We start from the raw sequence: 17,493 nt of genomic DNA on the forward strand, positions 1-17,493 counted from the left end.
TTTTAAGAAAAGAAACTAGAACATTGTGTGATGACAACAACCTTATCCTGTAGCCACTTTGCAGCGTTCTAATCGTGCATCAGGGAAATGCACGCGTTTCTCCGAACACCAAAGCCCTTTATCCTTTGAGGCTGAACCCCACCCTGCGTGGTCCCTTTATGGATCTAGATCAGCAGTCAAATTGTGTTTAGCTTTTAGGCCTTGAGGACACCTGGATCTTCAGAGTGACATTGATGAATTTTTGCCTGTCATGGTTTCCATTAACAGCTGAGGATGGATTCTCAGAAGACTGGACATTGAAACTCATCTCAACTTTATGGAGACTTAGCTGAAATCCACCCATTTTTTTATCTATTTCACTCATTCCCACTGCTCTTCTGTCCTTTCTGTTTCATCTTTCTGTCCTTTGCCGCAGTCCATCTTGTTGATTTATCCCCCATTCTCACTTAGCGGAGTACTTTGAGAATTCTTTGCCACACATTATTTTTGTTGGCATTATAATAGCCTCATTGCATGTTATCTTGTGATTCTTGAAGCATAGTCATTTGTTTCTTTATTTCTTGACTGTTCCGTGCCAGATTTAAACTCAGTCACATCGAAGACCAGTGAGGATCCCAATATTTCTGATGAGAGGATTCTGTTTTCATGTCAAAATTTTACAAAGCCCAGAATGCTAGTAATAATAAATTTCATGTGTATCGATTGAATTAAACATGTATGTTTATATAGATTCATGAACCTCTGCCATAATTCTGGGCTCCCACACTACCTTGCCACCCAGGTCTGTGGTCCTTGGAGACACAGACAGTGTTATTGAGTTTATCTTGCTGGTGAACTTAGAGTACGCGACTGCAACATGTGGCTGGTGCAAAGACATGAAGTGGATATTACAGGATAGTCTGCTATTTAATTTGAGTGGTCCCCAGGAAAGCCTGGAAAACCCCATGAAACCCATACTCTACATGGTGGCATGCAGAATTTCTAGTTGTGTGAGAAAAAAATTATTAAAAATATGCATTAAGAAATCCAGAAGAAAAGCCTACATCCAATTGGAAGATGGGGGAGACAATAAGGCAACCACTGAGCGTTTTACAAATGTAGAATGGAAAATGAGAGAAACAAAAGTGACAGAAGTGTGTTAAATAATCATTGTGAAGAGTGCTTGTGTCCCATATACTTGTGTCTCTGATTTTCTCCAGTTTTTGGTGGGGGGGAACTTGTTTTTTTTGAGGGGGGTGGAAAACTTCCCTCTATATTATGAGGAGTAAAGTAGAGAGTTTCCATCCAATGTTGGGCTCACTAAATCTACTGTGGGAAAAAGACCACCCCCTATTTTCAGGTTTATTCAGTTGCATTGCTGTATCCAAACCATGTGTCAGTTGGCCTGTTTCATATGCACAGAAGGAGGTAGAGATAATGGTTATAAAACCCATGCACATTGTAATTCCAAGACACATCCTGAAAGATAACTAGTTATTTAACTGAACCCAGGTTCAGAGAAGTTCTGTGTCTAGAACACTTCTTGGTATACCAGTGAAGGCCAAAAATAAGAAAGAAGATTCCCTATCAATGTCCTTTCCATAAATAAATGTCTCCTTGAACTTCACCACTCCTGGTTCCTTCCCCTTCAGAAGACTCATGTTTGAATCCCCCTGACAGCCTTTTAACCTTAGTTTCTGCTTTTGTAAAACAAAACTCTAGTACTTACACTTCCTAACTCAAAGCATTGTAAGCATTGGATGAAATTGTTGGTAAAAGTTCTTTTTGAGCTAAAATGGACCAAATAAGCCTGAGAAATTTTAGCACTGGTGCAGATAGATGAACCACATCTGTCTGAACCAGTGATTCAGTCTTCTACCAAGCAGAGGATCTCTACAGGCATTTATTGTGCATTTTTTAAAAATTGATTTTCCCTTTTCTTTTTCTTTCATGCCCAGTTTGGAACTGAAGTGGTCTCACATCGAATGGTCACAGACTGACTATGAGGTCTGTGAGAATGTGGGCATGTTGTCTTTGGAAATTACCAGAAGGGGATATTCCATGGACTCCGCCTTCGTGAGTGTGAAGGTAACAACTCTAAAATGTGAAGTGTCAGGCTAAAACTTGGGCTGCTGGTTGGTGCTTTTCAATTATTTTCTTAAGAAGAAAACCAGAATAACCATGGAAATTTCAAATTGCAGGATTACCCCATTATTTTAGAGATTCTATACCTAACATTTTCTTGTCCGTCCCCCCTTTATCTAGCTTCATTAGCTTCTAGATAAGGTATTTTAAACCCATTTTTTGTTTTTAAATCTGGTCATTAAGTCTGGAAGTTTGACTTTACAGCAAGATATATCCAACCTAGTGAATTCAGGCCAAAGTCTGCTTTGGAAAAGAAAGCTTGTTTGCAAGACCTTATGAGGTCTCCAGAGCAAATTTCAGCCCCCAGATGGCTTTCTCTTAGTATGGCACCAGGATCACTTCTTGTGGTGTTAGTGGATGAGGAAAATCAAGGACAAACTTATCTAAAGAGTCACCCAAGTTAAAATTAAGAGCGCACATATCAATCTAGGCCTCTGAGGGGCACCTGGGTGGCTCAGTGGGTTAAGCCTTTGCCTTTGGCTCAGGTCATGATCTCAGGGTACTGGGATGGAGCCCCACATTGGGCTCTCTGCTCAGTGGGGAGCCTGCTTCCCCCGTCTCACTGCCTACTTGTGATCTCTCTCTCTGTCAAATAGATAGATAAAATCTTAAAAAAAAAAAAAATCAGGCCTCCAAAATATAAAGAATATTCAGTAATCACTTAGAGATTAGTTGTATTTTTATTCCTTGCCATTGGCTTGGATCATGGAGCACAACTTAATGGCTTCTAGAACTGAAGGATCTTTTTAGGAGTCACTATCACAGTAACACTTCAAGAGAATGACAGCTTGAAAAGCTTTCCACCAACTAACAATGGTGAATGAGCCTTGGAGACTCTACTCCTCAATCTCATGAAAGAGGCAGTGATATCAGCTTCTGGAAAAAATGGCCATCTAAGTTCAGTCTCCATTGCAATGATACACTGTATCATTACAATAGGTTACATCACATCATTACATCATTACATTACAATGATACATTCAAATCATCCTCAGAACCTTGTGCACCCCAGTTGTACCATAGCCGCATTTAGTATTGATCTTTCCAGTGGATATGGACTTTTTCACTCCAGATCTGTGGGTGCTTTATTGTTTCTGAAACATCAGACAACTAGGTACGCCCTATAATTTCCCAGCAGATCGTTTGTACCAAAAGATATCTGCCTGAACAGTATTTAAATGATGCTTTGGTCATCTATAGAAAGCATCATATGCTTATGTCTAGAGTTTGGGGCCACACACCATTCACCTGGCCAGGTAGAAAGAACATACGTAGCGTGACATGGAACCTTTTGTCTACTTCGGCTGCATGCGCACCGCGATCCTGCCGGTGAGTGTGCAAGCCTTTATCAAACACTGCCCCGAGTCTTCAGAAACAGCTCTGCCCAGAGCACTGATGCCACTGTATACCAGAGCATATTGGCTGCTTGACCAGAAGCAGGGGAAGAGAAAGCACTTTCCCCTGCATTGTTAGCCCTGGTTTGAAGTGCGCACCTTCTCGCGGCTGATTGCTCCCACCAGCGTGCCTCAGACCATTCCTTTTCCCACATCGGATTCTGTCAACTCAGTGGTGGTAAAATGCTAAGTAATTGCATGTGCAAGAAGCCTGCAGGGAATGTAACTTCCGGCATATGGTGGCTACAGGTGTACAATGGGCTGCCTTTTCACAATGCAAGGTTGTGCAGGAGGAGCCTTGGCATTGTGGGCAAAGTGTAAATGGAAGCTTAGCAGGAAGTTCCCTCTCCAACACATTTCCACGGCAGACCCATTCTCAGGTCTTTAGAGCCTTTGATGAGCAATGGAGGGAATGTTTAAAGCCAAAAAAAAATAGGAACTTTGAAGTTTTCCATGGTGCGCTTCATTTCTTGGCATGAAGGTAAAGAAACATAGTAACCCACATTCTTGGCCATCTTAAATGTCTAAGAAAGGGCAAAGTAACAGCTGTCTCTTGTGCTTACACCGGGTTCTCATCTGATGACTTCTTTTTCACACTAACCAAGGACACTTTTCTTAACGCAGATTTAGGCTCCCTCCGGGGAAGATAAGGCCGGGACTTGAGAGCCCTAAATCGCCTCTGGTTTTCTGCCCTGGAAGTGGGGAACAGGAGATCAGCAAACAGTCTCTGCAGATGAGCACCACTTTTGTTGTTGTTGTTAATGACTTATTTCATGGAGATTCGAAATCCTCCACTGTGTGTGTGGATTGATTTTGTGTGGCCATTCATCAGGTCGGCCACCCCCATGGGGCATACATCTATTTCTGTGAAGAGCAGTGGTTTCATCCTTACAGGAAAATTGACCAGAGTTGTTTCAGGTCAACTTGTCTAAGGCATTCCATGCCCTGAAACTCGTAAGACACCCCGAAGCTACTTGTGGGGAGCCCCTGCTGTTGCTTCTCCTTCTCCCCCCTTTCGTCTGAGGCACCATTCAAAGCCAGTTTGGGGTGGAAGGAAGGGGATGAGATAAATAGAACTTCATAAGAAAGAGAAAAGTGGGGCTTAAAATTTATGCTGCTTTCTCCAATGACTGAATCATTTATAAAGAAGTGAAAAAGAGAGAAAAAAGAGCTTTACTTTGACTTCCATTGATATTCGTCTAAGAAAAGGTTAAGTTTAAGGCAGATCCATGTAGCTTAGATCAAAATGGTTTATTATAATTGGAAAAAAAAAAAAAAACCCTTTATGTTAAAAACAGACTAAAGAACATGAATTGGGGTGTCTAGCTGGCTCAGCCAGAAGAGCATGCAACTCTTGTTCTGGGGGTCATGAGTTCAAGCCCCATTTTGGGTAGTGGGGTGTAGAGCCTCCTTAAAAAAACAAACAAACAAAAAACCAAGAGTTTAATCTACTGTGACACTACACTAGATGTTTCGGTCTTAAAAATAATTATTTTTATTTAAAAAGGACATTTTGTTCTTCTTAAGGTCAACCAATTGTCAGCTACAGTTGGAAAAGACTTCACTCTGACTCCGTCTAAACTGATTCAGTTTGACCCAGGTATGATTCATGTCTGCAGTTTGTTTCCTGTTTGTGGAAGAATGTGTGGCGAGCATGGGGACTTAGTTCAGCTACTCTATGAGAGATCAGTTTGGACTTGAGTTTTTGTCCCTCATATTTCACTTCATCACAAGTGAATATTTATTTAAAATGAGAAGAAAGCTCATAACAAATAAATATAAAATATCAAAGCAAACATCCAAAACACCCAGGAAAGGGTGTCATCTAAAAAACTATTTGAGGACACCTGAGTAACTCAGTTGATTAAATGTCAGACTTCCATTTTGGGCTCAGGTCATGGTCTCAGGGTTGTGAGATCGACCCCCACATTGGGCTCCACACTGGGCTCCACACTGGGCTTGAAGCCAGCTTAAGATTCTCTCTCTCCCTTTCCCCCATTCCCCCGTCTAACCCCCCCAAAATGAAATAAAAAATTTCTTGGAGTCCTAACATAAAGCTGGGCTAATATAATTGCCTCATACTTTGATGGAAATTTTCGGAAAATCATATTTGCATGAGGCTATTTGTAAATGATTTCTCTTGGAATAGATTGAAATGAGGGGATTCCAGGGAAGATTAATTAGATAGCACGTATTTTGTTTTAAATCTGTGGAAAATATTTTGCCGGGTGCAAAAGGGAATATAAAAGTATGGTGCCTACTCTCAAAGGTGTTCTATCATGTGGGAAATAGAGACATGAAAGCAACTCACTAAGTACAGTGGGACCCAAAAGATGAGCCATTGTTCTAAGAGGAATCCTGGAAGACTTCCCAGAGGAGAGGTACTCTGAGCAAGCAGAAGGAGGAGGAGGAGGGGACCTCAGGGTAAAGGAGCAACATACTTCTGGGAGACCGTGCCTGATGAACCGTTCCTGGAGCCACACCTTCCTTTCCTGGTTTCTGTTGAAGGTACAGGTAGCTCTCCTTCATGGCACACATGGTTCTCTCTTTCTCTCTGGTCTGGGATGGACCTGGATCCCTTGTCTGTGGACAGATAGAAAAGGACTTACAAAGCAGCTGGGGCCTGTTGCTTCGTGCTCTCCCATAGGGGAGGTGTTCTGCACTCTGAGAACATTCCACCAAGTCACAACTCTTGCCGTTATAGGTCACTGACACATGATGATTCAAAACAAAGCGGCCCAAGTATTATCACCATTCCAAAATTGACAACCTTCGTAGCAAACATAGAGAAGAAATGCCTCTCTGCCCTTCACCACAAATAGCATGATGCTTTGTGACTAGTTTAGTTTGCGAAGGCTGCCCTCATAAAATATCACAAACCCAGTAGCTTAAAAAGAGAACTGTATTTTCTCACAGTTCTGGAGGCCACAAGCTCAAGATCCAGGAGTCAGCAGCACCGATTCCTTCCCAGGGGAGGTGACAGAGAATCTGTTCCATGCCCGTCTTCCACGCTTTGGTGATTTGCTGGAATCCCTGGCATTCCTTGGCTTTTGCTGTATCTACAGCAGTCTTGCCCTTGTCCCCACATGGCTTTCTTGTGTGTGGGTTTGTGTACAATTTTTCCCCTTTTATAAGGACACCAATCATAATGGATTAGAGACCCACTCTATTATGACTTTATCTTAACCAGTTACTTCTGTAGTGACCTTATTTATAAGGTCATGTTTTGAAGTATGAAGAATTAAGATTTCGATGTAAAGATTTTTAGTACCCAACTCAACCTGTAACAATGAACCTTAAATTTGACACGAAACTACCCAAATATTATGACTGGCCTCCTTCCTGTGATATTTCCATTTCTGACTCGTGTGAAGTTTCTTCCTCAAGTGACCTGCTTTGTAGGAGAGCTGTTCCCACGATGTATTCAATGGTTACTCACAGATTGCTGCAGGCAACACAAGAGTGTTCTGGTCAACCTGAAGATGAAAGATTTGGGTGCTTTTGCATTGTGTGAGCCCCCTTTGTACTTCATGTTAAGGCAGTTCAAACCTTTCCACTTTGGAGGGAGCCAAGAGTCTTTGCCATATGTCCTCTTTATTATTGGAGGCCTGTCTGTCCCAAGGACTCCAGTGATTTGGGCTTTCAGTAGATTTCAAGCAGCCTGCCAGGTGCTCCATTTGGATTGATAGCAACTAGAAAGTATCACAGTCAGAGGAGGCTCTGAAATTTACTTCTAGGAGGTCCCACTGGATAAGATAAAGACCAATCTGTCTACAAGAGTTTACATGCTGTTTTGAGTAGATACTGATGACTTCTGGAGGCTCTCACTGGTCATCTTAAGACAGCTTAAGAAAAAAAAAAATCCTGTAAGTTAAAAAGAAACAATACCTCCTTGCTCATTGTTTTAGGAATGAACTAGCCAGAATGGTTTCATAAACTGAAGTCTTAATTTCGGGTATTTTAAAGTTCCCTATGTTCACAGGTTCTGTCAATGTTTATTTACTCCCATGTTGTTAAGCCTTACCTCTTCTGGGTCTGGTTCCCCACCCCCACTGCTTTTGCCCGGAGCAATCTGCTTCTTCAAAAACGTAGCCTCCGCAATGGGTGAAGAAACAGAGTGAGAAATTAAAAATTGCGGGATATTATAAGGTTTGAGAACTTTGGGGAGGGTGCCGGAAAGAAACACATGACTTTTCAGTCTAGAGAGCTATGCCTCGCTGCTGTTGTACCGAAACCCAAACGGAACCTGCCTACTTTGCATTCAGCTATGGTGACTGATTGATTCGAAATGTAAATATTCTTGAGAAAATGATTGTTTTCCTTTTCAGTATGTGTTCTTGAAAGGTTGCTGCTTTCTTAATTGAGACTAAATCATTCCTAAGAGTCAAAATGTTTTCCAAAGGAACAGATCTCTGACATGGCATTTACTTAAAAGCACTGAGGAAACAGCTTTCAGTAGTGAAGTCTGCTTTGCAGGAAAATATCCAGAAATTGACCTACTCTAAAGTGGGCTGTGTCTGCGTAAGGTGACACCTTTTCTTCAGCACCTTTTGTTTTATGGGAACAGGAGGCCAGTTCAAGGCTTCTGAAATTGTTTATAATCTCAGTGATTTAACAACTACTTTACACCTTGAAAATGGGAGAGGAAGGAGAAAGAAAAACCCAGAAAGTTCTTACTGTCAATCTCATTAACCTATGCTCACCTGGTAAGCATGGAAACAAAAGTGGAATGTAAGCAAACCAATCAGAAAGTACATAAATGAAATTTAGAAGAGATTTGCTCTAACCATCTGGTTCTATTCCATAAGGTCTTAGAAAAACTTTATTTGGGGGAGGGGGTTGGGGTTTAATTTTTTTAAAAAATGACCCTTAATAATAAGAAGGCAATTGGTTGGACTTGGATTTTTTTTTCCTTAATTTTTATTTATTTATTTTTTGGTATTGGAGTTTTATTTGAATAATGCTTAACTTTGGGGGCTTTGAGAGTCAAAACAGTTCTCTGAACATTAAACTTCTTCACAGTCTTGTCTCTTATGCCTTCCTGCCTTTTTTATTACAACAGCTGCCTATGTGGTCTCCCCACTTCTAGCCTCTTTGCCCATCTTCCCAGGTCCCTAAGTCTTCCTGTGTAACACTGAGATTGATTTTTCTAAGACCGTCATTTTCAAGAGTCTTCCTTGTTGCCTATGGTTTAAGGTCTGAATCCAGCCACCTGGTGTCCAGGGCTCTCTGCAGCCTGGCCACAAACTGCCTTTGCTTTTTTCCATCTCCTGTTCCCTGGTGTGAGCTCTGTTCTAGCCTGTGCACCCGCTCAGCCTTCCCTGTTTAAGGCCTTTGCTCCTCTACCTTCCTGCCTTTGCATGTGCTGTCTTCCCACTCCCTCCCTCCAAAGCCTCTGCACCTTTTGGCAGCAAATCATTGCATAGCCTTGCATAGTGGCCTTTTCTGGTATTTACATCTTGTCTATTCAAAGAGGTTTTAAATTCCTTTATGTCAGGACATGGCATTCTCCATAGCATCTAACGCAAAGGTAAGTATGAAATAGATACAAAATGTATATTTTGATCCATCCACCCAGGAGGTAGGAATTATATGGCAGTTTATGTTAGATGTTTCAACTTCTATTTTTGCAAAGACTAGGAAAGTAATTGATTTATGGATTCAGTTGATACTGAAAGTTTAACAAATCGGTTGTCAGCCTGTTGTTGTTAGTGTTCTTTTTAATAAAATTATTTCAGCTACACTTTATTTCCCCCCCCCTCTAAGTGCAGCCAGGAGTAGGATAAGGGAACAGTTTCATCCTTCCAATGGATTCTTCAGAGGATTGAGGAAATGTTGATTAGATCATGAAATCTGTATGTGACACATCTTCAAAAAGGAGACTGTCATATAGACGGCACGATCGAGAGACATAAATCGGCAGCAAACAATGTGCAGAAAGAAAGGAATCCAAATTTTCAGAAGGGAAGGCTAGGGGGAAAAATAATAATAAATACATATATATTTATAAATATATAATAATATATTATATTATATTATATATATAATATAATATAATAATAATAAATATATATATATATATATATATATAACCGCTTCTACAGATGGGCTTCTGGGAATAAAAGCCCTCTAAGAGCCAGTGAGTAAATGCCAGGGAGTAAATTTTCCAAAAACAGTCCTAGAAAGCTAAACCATACGTTTGTTATCTTTTTTCCCCCTTGAACTTAAACCTTCTTCTCCACTAAACTGTACTTTTTTTTTTCTTCCATCACATTCCCTTCTAAATAAACTAAGGGAGATATCCTGTAATCTGTGTCACAGAAATGGGTCAGGATCAGACAATCTCACACGTTTCTTCCAGTTTTAATATTTTGTGTTTCTGGGGTTGCTTTGTGCCCCATCTTTGTGGTGACAGAAAGGCTGGGGCTATGTTTGTAACATCAAAACCAAGCTTGACTATAACTCCATGAGCAGAGGCAGACAGAAAGAGGGGAGGGAAATGGGCCCAGTATATTTCTAAAAGCCCCCAACCCATAAATTCTCTTGAGAAAGGTATCAAATACTGAGTATGACATCATTAGAAAAAGCATTTGTGGGCTAGAAGGATCTCAGGAAGTGGAGCCGCCGATGGAGGCAGCTGTCTTTGGAAATCAATCACTTCAAGGGTTCCATGAATAGCATGAAGTACCCTCCGATAATCAGTTTTCACTGTCAGTACCAACCTCTTAAGATTTTTGGAACTATTAAGATTGTAAGATTGTGGTACTTGTAGGAGAGAAGGGGACCGGTTGTGGGGGGCCGGTAGGGCAGGGGGGCAGCATAAGTCTTGGATCTCATCTCCTAACCTTTTTCTTTTCTTTCTTTCTCTTTCTTTCTTTCGTTCTTTTTTTTTTTTTTTTTGTTCATCTCTTGCATAATGCAGCTTACTTTTTTGTTACAGTATTTGCATTGAAACGGAATCATCATTGTCCAGGAACAAATGTGGTCTTTTAATATTATTTGGGAGAACAGCGGGACTCAAGCGAGTTGCTAACAGTACAATGGCTCGCTCGGGCTCCTGCCGCCTAGCTGTAGACATGTTAATTAATATATTTCTCTGACACCTAGGTGATTGAAATAGCAATTAAAGAGTAATTAAAATGTTTACTTCTTGTAGGAATGTCAACGAAGATGTGGAATATAGCAATTACCTATGACGGATTAGAGGAAGACGATGAGGCCTTTGAAGTGATTCTGAACTCCCCCGTGAATGCGGTTCTTGGCACAAAGACAAAAGCTGCAGTGAAAATTTTGGACTCAAAAGGAGGTATTCTTTGATCCTCATCTTGAAATCAGGAACTGTCCTGGCGCTCTAGCTGCTTGCTTTCAACAGCCAATGTGCTTGATAACGCCTTCAAATCAAAATGCTTAATTTCTTGTCAAGAAAGCAACCTCGGTCATGCTGTAGGCCCTTTATTCTGCTTTCTGCTTCATGTGGTTTTCCTCCTGCTAAGAACTAGCGTTTGAGAAAAGCAACAAGTCAGTGGCATGGTTGTTTTTTTTTCCCCCTACCCGTTTGTTGTTCTCACCGAGGGGGAGACAATGTTGGTGAGAATCTATCGACAATTATTTTCTCCCAGAATTTGTAGGGCTGTAATTATCTTCCTCTGTTAAAGAGAGCTCTTAATGCCTCAAATCTGAATCCCCACTGTAGTGTAACCAGGAAAATTCTAAGAGAGGAAGGAGTTGGAGAGAAATTGATGTGAAAGATACATGTGGCCGGGGGCTTCAGGAGCAGCTGGGGAATATTAATGAATAACCTTGGGTTGCAGAACCAAGTAGGTCCTGGACAGTATAAGTAAAAGAACAACCTGTGAACTAAACAAAATAAAAACCGAGCACAGGCCTTGGTGCTCTGATTTTTTTTTTTTTTTTTTTTTCTCTGCTAAATACTTTCTACTTAGGTGTCTGGTTAGCATTTGACAAGCATCCAGTTACCACGCATGGACTCAGACCTCTGCTTTTACACCTGTCATGCCCCGCGGTATGTTTCCCTGCCTGAAATCCACTCTCCCCTCTTCTTTCTCCTATAATGAAAATAAACGCTATCCCCTTGCCTTCATGAAGCTCCTATTTCCACAACATCTTTCCCCATCACCTTTATGGCCAAATTGATTTCTTTTTCAGTAGAACTTTCTGGTCTCAGTAAGTACATAAAATATGTGAAATACTTACTTTACATATGAAGTACACAAGAGCCACGGGAGGGTGAGGGTTGGGGGTTTAGATTTTTGTCCTATGAATTGGAAGTGTTTCCAATAGAAGTAGTTCCATTAAGACTTTCTGGCTCTTTGTTCAGTAACAGTTGAATGCTAATTTTTTGTAACTGTGACTTGATTTTGCTTCTTCAGGCAATCCCAGTGCCTGAAGGAGACCCGGGAAAGGCTGAGCCTTTGCAGTGTTTACGAACTGACAATTGATCAGTGAAGAAGCCTGAGGAATGCTATAATATGAAGGGACTTGAGGCAGTTTCCCCAGTACAGGGTCTGATTGTAAAATTATGACAGTGGTTTCCATTTGGCGTTTGTGAAATCAATTTCATAACTTTATAACCACCCGGCAGAGGTGCAGAAAGGCGCAGCTCTCCTGCATGGCCGCGAAGGAGAGCAAAGGAGTTTCTGGCAAATGGCAAAGAGGCAACATCTGGGGAGAAACCGTCCATCTCAGTTTAAGGCCCTAGCTGCTGCAGGGGCTGTGTTGATGCGGATCACTTGCCTGTTGGTGTACAATGAACTGACTGGCCATCATTCATGCCCCCAGGACAGTGCCAGCCTTCATATTCCATCAGCCCCAACAAGCACAGCGCACGGGAGAAGAACATTTGGCACCCGCTGTCCCCCAGGTCTTCCTCACCCACCAATTCTGGTTCCTTTCATCTGGAAAGACGACCCCTTCCAACCTCCAAGCGGCCGGCAGTCACTAGGGGAGACATTCAACAGGGTTTTCAGTCTCCAGATCTTTCTCGTATGAAGCTTAGGACCCGGGGGAATGGCAAAACGGTAAGGACGGGGAACTTCTGGGATCGGAGGTATGAAGGACATTGTAAAAGAATAAAAAAATATATTAATAAGTGTTCTAAGACACTGATGAAGCTGATTCGCATAGTGAATGGGAACCACGGTTCCTTGCACAAGCATGCGATACCCGCCCCCCCCTTTTATTAAAGATTTTATTTTTGAGTAATCTCTACACCCATCATGGGCTCGAAACCCAGGACCCCGAGGTCAAGAGTCTGAGGCTCCACCGACTCAGCCAGCCAGGTGCCCCCATGCAGTGCCTTTTGGATACAGATATCATAACGCTGCCCACTTCCTTAACTTATACTAATTAAAGGGATGAATGTATTGACTTATCCATCTGATATCTGCTTTGGTGCCTTTGTGGTCAAAACAGACAGTGGATAACCAGTGACCCTAGAATAGAATGAGATTAAGTGATCTACTTGGGTGTGGAAACCATGGCTTTGACCTTATTGACACAGGATTCTAACTAAGCACATTCTCATGAGTGGATGTGTGTGTGAGAGTGTGTGTGTGTGTGTGTGTGTGTGTGTGTGTGTGAAGTTTTCTTGGACCTCTGTGTACTATAAATATGCCAGGAAAATAAGGATGTCTTTTCTCCATAACAAACTATGAGTGTGTGAATCAACACTGGTAAGTTGGGATTAAGTCTAATGATTTTAAAAATTCTAATGATTTTGGCATGGAAAGTCTTAAGCAACACATGTTCTACCATTTTTTTCGACACTAATAAGATCTAACTGAAAGGGTTTCACCCTGATGCTGGTTATTATCTCAGCCAATTTTGTTCCTGTTTTGTACTGTCTTGATTTCAGGTCCTTCAATCCTCCGTTTATAGAAATGGAACCGACATCATCTATAATGTAAGCATAGCCTGAGAAAATTCCTAAATTTCTTGTATTTATGAATGCAAAATATTTAGTGAAACTATTTTTTAAAAAATTTCTTCTGTATTTATGCGTTTCTCTTAAGAGCTTGTTTTGACATTTGTTTTCAAGGCTTGGGTGGTGAGGAAGAACAAAACAAAACAAAACCTTTTATCTTTCCACATTAACGCAATTTTTTAATTGCTTATTTTTCCAACAGACATTTTTATTTGTTCTCTGGGTGTTTGCTTTCTCTTTATTATGGTTTTCTGGTTTCCTCCAGTATCACGGAATGGTTTCCCTGCCGCTGGAGGAAGACGGTTCCCCATCCCACAAAAGCAAGGCCAAAGTCTTGATTATGAGCCAGACACAAAAGACAAGCAAATTGGCAGATAAGGTGGAATCCACAACCGACTCACACTTCCCCAGACAGGTAGGAAAATCTTCTTACTTCTTATTCATCCTACAACAGGCTGTTTGCTGGGCCATGAACCAGGCTTCAGGCTTGGGGATCACTCACTGAACACAAATGCTACCTAACAAACGAAGACCTGAAAGGGGTGAGTGTGTGATCAGCTCACGTGAAGTCCATCTACATTACCTTGCCTTCCCATAGGACCCGCTGCCCTCATTTCCAAAGAACTGCACGCTGGAATTAAGGGGACTTTTGCACTTTCAAGAAAACCTCCAAGAGCTGTACGAGTGCGATGGAATTGCCTGGAAAGCTTGGAGCCCCCGTACCAAGGTGGGACACAGGACGGGCCGTGAAGGCAGTCTGCTTGCATTATGCTCTGTGATAAACTGGTAGACAGGAAAGGATCTGAGAGCTCAGGCTACATCCTCCTGCCCTCGTTCTGCTTTGAACGTGAAGAGGAAAATACGGCCCAAGGGGTGTTTCACAAATCACAAAACACGTTCATTAATTGATACAATTAAAGCAGGTGTTTACTCCTTTTCTTTAATCATCAGAATGTCAAAAGTGTAAAGTCGAAACAGTGCTGACTTCAGTAGTGTTTTCTGTAAAACGCCATGGCATCCCTCAAGGTGGAGAATTGGGATAAGGGCTGAGGTCATTTCTGGTGACAGAACTACTCTAGTCAAGTTAAGGGACTGTGGGACTCTGTGCAGAGGAGACTCTAGAGGGTAAAGACCATGATGTGAACATGGACAATATTTTTCAGGTGGTGGAAGGTAAATCCTGCCCAGCTGGGTGGTATCGTCACTCAGGGTACTGCCACTCCCTGGTCACGGAGCAGAAAGGCACCTGGAACTCAGCTGCCCGAGCTTGCAAGGAACAGTAAGAAACCCTCTTTCACATTAAGTAATGTTTTCTTTCATACTCTTTCTATTTTCTCATGCAATTGCAGGGTTGCTGCGTTCGTTGGAGCATTGAGTGTCCAATAACTACTTGGTTTTGCTTTAGGAAACCCAGGAGAGCTCTATAGTTCAGAATGGATTTGAGATTGACCTTGATAATGTGTAGTAACCTATCTCTCTAAGTGAAAACTGTGATTGCAGAAATTCTATGTTCTAGCCTCTTTTGGTCTTTTGGAGAAAGTCAGAGGAATTTTTCTGGGTCGGCAGCCTTGCAAGTTCTATCTTTAAAAAAAACAAAAAACAAAAAAACTAAGTACGGATTCCTGTCCACTGATTTGGAAAATACATAGCAATGAAAGGTCTTATAGTATCAGACTTATGACAATGCCAGAGAACAGTGATGATTATGAAACCAGACAAGTCGGACAAAGTGTCGGAGGGTCATGGAACACTTAGTGAAGGATGACTTGTGGTCAGATCATGACAACAAAATTTATCTAGCCCAGAAGGACTTTAAAAATGCATACATACCTATCCGTGCCCCCCCATTTTTTGCCCACCTGGATATTATCCAGAACAGTGCAATTAGACTAATATTCCCCTGGCTGGAAATGGAGACTAGAGAGAAGTCCCTGGTGAAGAGCAGTCAGGCCTTGCACTTCATCAAATTCCAGCAGTTCTGCTTATCTAAAAACACTGTTAAGAAATCGAAAGGGTGAACCACAGTTGGCAAAGCTTATCTCCAATCGTCCAGCTGATCTTGGTCTCAAACCCAGAAAATACCAACAATTCCTAGCAACCAGAACAAAAAGATAACCTGATGAAAAAAATAGCAAATGACTTGGAGACTTCATAAGGAAAGATATATAACTGGTTGATAAGTGCATGAAAAGATGCATCTGCATTAGACATCAGGGAAGTGCAAATGAAAACCACAGTGAAATACCTCTTCCCACCCAGGATAAAATCACAAAGACTGACAATACCTAAAGAGTTCTCATATATGCTGGTGGCAGTATAAAAGGGTACAACCGCTTTGTAGAGCTGTCTGGGAGTTTTTAAAAGAAGGTTACGTACATTTATCCTGTGGCTTAACATCCCTACTCCTAGGTATTTACCTGAAAGAGATAAATATTTGTGCTAAAGGGGTAGCTCAGTTGGAGGAGCATGTGACTCTCGATCTTGGGGCCATGAGTTCAAGCCCCACAACGGGTGTAGAGATTACTTAAATAAATAAAAGTTTAAAAAATATGCTAGAAAAAGAATTCTTTCACAAGAATTTAATAACAACTTTAAAAAAAAGAATAATAATAGTTTGGGTATGGGGTACCTGAGTGGTTCAGTGGATTAAGCATCTCCCTTCAGCTCAGGTCATGATTCCAGGGTCCTGGGATGACACCCTGCTTCAGGCTCCCTGCTCAGCGAGGGGTCTGCTTCTCCCTCTGCCTCCCCCTGCTCATCTCATGCTCTCTCTCTCTCACTCACTCTGTCACATAAATAAATAAAATCTCAAAAAAATAATAATAGTTTGGGTCATTTGTCTTTTTGTTGTTGATTTATAAGGGTTCTTTATATTTTCTCTATCAACAAGGAAATAGACAAATATTCTTCTTCTGATCATTTTATGAATGATAAAATGGAATGAACTACTAAAACCTCCAACAATGTGAATAAATCTCAAAAACCTGTAGAGGAAGCAACCCAACATAAAAAAAATGCATATTGTATGATTTTGTTTACATGAATAGGAATAACTAATTTACTAGTTGGTGAAAGAAATAAAAACAAAAACAAAAACAGTTATCCCTGGTAGGGATTGTAGGGTGATTAAAAAGTAGAATGAGGTAAGATTCTAGAGTGATGGAGAGGTTCCATGTCTTGCTCTGGGTGGGTTGTTACATAGAAATATACAACTGTAAAAATTCATTGAATTGAATATTTAAAATGGATGCATTTTACTGTATCTAAATTATAACTAGATTTTTATTTCTTTTTAAGATTAATTGATTTTAGAGGGAGAGAAGGTGGGCTGGGGAGGAGCAGAAGGAGAGGGAGAAAGAATCTTAAGCAGACACTGGGCTGAGTCCCACTCTGGGCTTGATCCCACAATCCCAAGATCACCAGCTGAGCCACAACCAAAAGTTAGACACTCAACCGACCATGCCACCCATGCACCCCATAACCAGATTTTTAGAGAGCTAATTAAATATTTTAAGAGTCTATGTTGTTTTGGTGGCTCAGTCAGTTAAGCATCTGCCTTCAGCTCAGGTCATAGTCTCAGGGTCCTGGGATCGAGCCTCACATCGGGCTCTCTGCTCAGCAGGGAGCCTGCCTCCTCCTCTCTCTCTCTGCCTGCCTCTCTGCCTACTTGTGATCTGTCAAATAAATAAAAATTTAAAATATATATATATATATATATATATATATATATATATATATATTTTAAGTCTTTTCAAAAACTGGTCAAATCAACCCCCTTTTTTCACTGATGTATTTCATGTCTTAATAAAGAGTGCTATAGAGTTTAATCAGTGACTTTCAGGTTTTTGTTGATGAGTGGGTGTAGTATAAAGTAAGGTAAACTATTTTTTGATTTTACAAATAATTATTGTCTAAATGCATGTCTTCCCATATTGCTGTATATTTAGAGACAATGAAGACATTCTTCCACCCAAATAAATGGGTGTCCTACTTTTATTTAAATTGTGTCTGAATGCATTGATAGCCCAAGTA

The 17,493-nt window shown here is 41.1% G+C and overlaps 1 protein-coding gene across 1 annotated transcript in view; it reads left to right on the forward strand.

The window, feature by feature from the left end:
- The window catches only part of FREM1 (FRAS1 related extracellular matrix 1), a 181,421-nt gene that overhangs the window by 152,264 nt on the left and 11,664 nt on the right, over window positions 1-17,493 (forward strand). The window contains exons 28-35 of the mRNA XM_059142310.1: window positions 1,938-2,067; window positions 5,046-5,118; window positions 10,675-10,824; window positions 12,318-12,556; window positions 13,393-13,440; window positions 13,727-13,876; window positions 14,060-14,188; window positions 14,625-14,740. Of these exons, the coding sequence (XP_058998293.1) occupies window positions 1,938-2,067; window positions 5,046-5,118; window positions 10,675-10,824; window positions 12,318-12,556; window positions 13,393-13,440; window positions 13,727-13,876; window positions 14,060-14,188; window positions 14,625-14,740 (1,035 nt within the window). The remainder of the gene's footprint in view (window positions 1-1,937; window positions 2,068-5,045; window positions 5,119-10,674; window positions 10,825-12,317; window positions 12,557-13,392; window positions 13,441-13,726; window positions 13,877-14,059; window positions 14,189-14,624; window positions 14,741-17,493) is intronic.

This window comes from Mustela lutreola, chromosome 12 (genome assembly GCF_030435805.1).
Source record: "Mustela lutreola isolate mMusLut2 chromosome 12, mMusLut2.pri, whole genome shotgun sequence".
In the NCBI taxonomy this organism is placed as follows: Eukaryota; Metazoa; Chordata; class Mammalia; order Carnivora; family Mustelidae; genus Mustela; species Mustela lutreola.